General features: G+C 32.6%; 1 protein-coding gene across 2 annotated transcripts; it reads left to right on the top strand.

Moving 5' to 3' along the window:
• On the top strand, positions 1–3307 carry LOC142236126 (uncharacterized). Of its 2 annotated transcripts, none has more exons than XM_075307383.1 (4): positions 1–160; positions 411–656; positions 721–825; positions 2965–3307. In XM_075307383.1, the coding sequence occupies exons 2-4, from the start codon at positions 510–512 to the stop codon at positions 3058–3060; spliced, it is 348 nt and encodes a 115-aa protein (XP_075163498.1). In that variant the 5' UTR covers positions 1–160; positions 411–509; the 3' UTR covers positions 3061–3307. The 2 variants fall into 2 exon arrangements, with proteins under 2 accessions (XP_075163498.1, XP_075163499.1); XM_075307384.1 differs by having other exon boundaries at positions 5–160; positions 390–656.
• The last annotated feature ends 1527 nt before the right edge of the window (positions 3308–4834 follow it).

Here is a 4834-nt window from a genome sequence, read left to right as displayed (position 1 = left end):
CGTCTATTTCGCCGTTCCCTAGCCGCCTATATATTTGTACGGCCTTCAAATTTTCTGCCGACGTTACAACAAAGTTCCCCAAAGAATAAATAAAGAGACAACTGGAAAATATACGTAAAATGTATTAAGACTGCACAAAAAATAATTAAGAATCTATCAAGTAAGGGTTTCTTCATTCTCTGAAATGTATATATTTTATTTTACGTAGTTTATTTCTGCACCATCATCACTTTTGTCCTCGTTTGTGTGTATTAAGCTAAAATGCGAAATATCATAACTTCTTTTTTATTTATACTACCATTTGTTCCAATGAAAAATACGTGATAAACTGTTTATTATTATGAAAAAATTCCCATAGTGACTCCTAAAATCAATCATTTTTTTTATAGTTGTATTATTATGTTTTTCAGGTGCCTTACTAACACTTGCGCATAAAGTTGACTCAGAAAGAGAAAAAACCTCACCCTACAATCTCATACAACCACCTAATTGCAATAACTTTTGTACACATGGGATCAGTTGTTTCTCAGCTACCAAAAGCATCAATTGTCGACATGTCTTCTCCACAAGCAGTTTTTGTACAAAATACATTGAAGCAGCATAAAGTTGTAATCTTCTCCAAATCCTCCTGTCCCTATTGCTCCATGGCAAAAGACGTAAATATACATAGCATTTTTTGTAATTACAAAACATTGCAATTTTTTTTGCTCTTTTTCATAGCAATTCAAGAAATTAAATGTTCCATACCACGTTGTGGAATTGGATCAACGTAATGACTGTTCTGATATACAAAATGTATTGGGAGAAATGACGGGTGCCAGGACGGTAAGTGTTATAACGATTGGAGAACGAACCAACTATTTGATAAATATTGAAGAATTTATTTCCGGAAATATAGGGATTATTCATATTCCATAATATAAATAACCACACATTATAAAAAAAATGTGAGTTAAAATAGGTTCCAATAGGGGTGACATAGAAACATTTAAAATATTGAGAAAGAATTCTGTGCTAATATCCGAATATACCTTGTTCGCTGTAACACTATAGTATTTTAAAAAATATATATATTACATTAGTTACCTCAACATATTGTACTCCCTATGCTTCCCCACCGTAGTGCAATGGTTAGCATGCCCGCCTTGCATACACAAGGTCGTGGGATCGATTCCTGTTTCGAACGAACACCAAAGTTTTTCAGCGTTAGGTTATCCCACCTCAGTAATGCTGGTGACATTTCTGAGTGTTTCAAAGCTTCTCTAAGTGGTTTCACTGCAATAGGGAACGCCGTTCGGACTCGACTTGTCATTGAGCTTCGCATGGAATCGGGCAGCACTCAGTGATAAGAGAGAAGTTCACCAATGTGGTATCACAATGGACTGAATAGTCTAAGTGAGCCGATACATCGGGCTGCCACCTAACCTATGCTTCCCCTATTAAAAGTTTTTAATGGCTCTTCATTGCAAATAATTTTTATATAAATGCTTGGTAGTTCCTGCGAATGGGGAAAATATTTATAGCCTACTTAGCTATTAGTTTTATTTGAAAGAAAATCAAAACAATGTACAAGTATTTTGCCTTAATAAAGGCTTCAAAAATTGGCTTTAAAAGGCAGGACCGTTTTCTTTATAATAAAAAAAAATTGGATTCATGAGCGAGAATAACCTCAAGTCTTAATTGTATCTTGAAAACAATAAATGAAACAAGTCAGTTATTCTCAAGAATCTTGCTGGAGTTAAGTGGAGTGAAGCAAATGTAGATCGACTCCATAGCCACTTTGGTGCATGGGTTAGTATTCCCGCCTTTCATATAATGGGTGGTGGTTTATTATTGTTCTTATCTTTATTATTTTGTTTTATGAAATGCCAAAGGTTGGTCCACTAAAATTTTGTTAAATGTATACTGCTTTTATTCTTGTATCGCTATCGCTGCGTCTATCAATCGCTCTATTATAAAGGGTGATTTGTTAAGAGCTTGATAACTTTTTTTTAAAAAAAAACGCATAAAATTTGCAAAATCTCATCGGTTCTTTATTTGAAACGTTAGATTGGTCCATGACATTTACTTTTTGAAGATAATTTCATTTAAATGTTGACCGCGGCTGCGTCTTAGGTGGTCCATTCGGAAAGTCCAATTTTGGGCAACTTTTTCGAGCATTTCGGCCGGAATAGCCCGAATTTCTTCGGAAATGTTGTCTTCCAAAGCTGGAATAGTTGCTGGCTTATTTCTGTAGACTTTAGACTTGACGTAGCCCCACAAAAAATAGTCTAAAGGCGTCAAATCGCATGGTCTTGGTGGCCAACTTACCGGTCCATTTCTTGAGATGAATTGTTCTCCGAAGTTTTCCCTCAAAATGTCAAAGCATGGCAAAATGTGGCATGTAGCGCCATCTTGTTGAAACCACATGTCAACCAAGTTCAGTTCTTCCATTTTTGGCAACAAAAAGTTTGTTAGCGTCGAACGATAGCGATCGCCATTCACCGTAACGTTGCGTCCAACAGCATCTTTGAAAAAATACGGTCCAATGATTCCACCAGCGTACAAACCACACCAAACAGTGCATTTTTCGGGATGCATGGGCAGTTCTTGAACGGCTTCTGGTTGCTCTTCACTCCAAATGCGGCAATTTTGCTTATTTACGTAGCCATTCAACCAGAAATGAGCCTCATCGCTGAACAAAATTTGTCGATAAAAAAGCGGATTTTCTGCCAACTTTTCTAGGGCCCATTCACTGAAAATTCGACGTTGTGGCTCGTTAGTAAGTCTATTCATGATGAAATGTCAAAGCATACTGAGCATCTTTCTCTTTGACACCATGTCTGAAATCCCACGTGATCTGTCAAATACTAATGCATGAAAATCCTAACCTCAAAAGAATCACCCTTTATATGATATTTAAATAATTTTTAAATTTAAATAATTTTAATTTTAAATATTTTTTTAATTTTTTCCTATTGGTAGGTTCCTCGTTGCTTCATTGACGGAACTTTCATTGGTGGCGGAACTGACGTTAAAAAAATGTACGAAACTGGAGCTTTACAGAAATATTTCAACTGAATTTGCGAACCATTTGAAGGAATATGAAATATGAAGCTAGGATGTGAATTATACTTAAGTTTCAGTAATCGTAGCTTTTATTTAAATAGCTAAAAATGTTTTTTAATATAAATATGATTTGTAATATAATAAATGATTTTAATATATTTTAGCTTAGCTTGATATGACATGTACCATTATGTCTTCCACTGATTAATATTTTACATGTTGGACGTATAAAGTTATTAAAAGAATATTTAAGCTGAAATTTATCTTGTGTTTAGATTATGGAGGAGGATGAGACCAGCCCGTAACTGAAGGGCTGTGCTTTCTTTTATATATCGGTTGCTAAATACCATTTTTTCAACCGGTAATATTTCAACAACATGCGAAAATTATCTTTTGATTTCTCATTTCTTGAAAGTTTACTTAATTGGCTGGAGTTTTCCTTGAGTTACTCATGTGAAAATTGTTATATGTTGTTTTTGTTTTTATTCAGTCTGTTTCAAAATACATTGACCAGCTATGATGCTCGCTTTCGAGACTGTTGCTGTACGATTATTGTACTCTAGTACAAGTAATATTATGGCTCATATATATGAGCATATCATTACTCATTATTTATTATGGAAAGGCAAAAATGTTGTCCACAGTGGCTAAAAAGACATCAGTTTTGGATTTCCACATCCTCATCAGGTCCTTTATTGGATTGTTATATATTTTTAAGTCCACATTTTATTTTTTCATTTATTTGCCCTTGTAGGCTTTGTAATCAATCGACATGAAAATCCTTTTATCCACACAAAGTTGGTTCACTCAAAATGCTCTAATTCTTAAACTAGTTATCCATAAAATTTATACACGCCTCTTTCGAAGAGAAACTAATTAATCGCACGAATTTATTTCTCTTATTATTATATAAATAATATAGTCCTCAGACCATACGTGACTCAAATGGCTTACATTAAAGTATATAATCATAAATAGTAGACAGCACTATAATTCTAGAAGCGCTATATATGTTAATCAATTTTCTTGGGTACCTAAAAAATATCCACAGTCTATAATCGGACTTTGTACACTACAAAAAGATCACTTCGATTTTTTGAATTTTTGTCATGATTTGATTAATTTTCAATATGATCTCTATATCCGGACAAGCGTGAAATGAGGAATCACACAATATACTTACTGATATAGCAAAAATTATACACTAACCACCCAACAATCAAAATCCAATATTCAATTTTTCCAAAAATTTATTGTTTTAGTTTTCTCATTTAAATAAGATTCTCAGAAAGTGTACAGACATTACATATTTTGTAATTGTTCTTTTTTTAAATGTGTATGCTTTTGTGTTTTAATGTAAAATAAATGAAATAGTTTTTGGTAAAAAACATTATATTTTAGACAAGTCAAGAAAATCGTGGTAAAACAAAAATTGTTTAGCACATAATAATACCAAGAGAGATATTTTTCTATGCCCCACTTAAATATAACCATATGAAAAATTGCAAAAAAAAGGATAATGAAAAAATTGAAAAAAAAAAATAAATAAAAAGGCAACATAAAAGAACATTTTATGCAAAATATGATGATTCAAGGTTTTAATTTCTTTTTGGTTTCATTTTTTAAGAAATTTGTAACAAAATGATATTTGTTTTTTTATTATTAGTACATAAAAGATGTTATGCCATACATAAGTGTCATGTTGGAAGGGAGATATTTTCTCTATCAATTCATTTGAACTTTAGTAATGCAAAAAACATAATACTGTGTTTATTATTAAAATACA

The sequence above is a fragment of the Haematobia irritans genome, chromosome 4, assembly GCF_050003625.1.
Source record: "Haematobia irritans isolate KBUSLIRL chromosome 4, ASM5000362v1, whole genome shotgun sequence".
Taxonomy (NCBI): domain Eukaryota; kingdom Metazoa; phylum Arthropoda; class Insecta; order Diptera; family Muscidae; genus Haematobia; species Haematobia irritans.
Note: the sequence above shows the minus strand (reverse complement) of the source record. Positions and strands in the feature narration are given on the sequence as shown.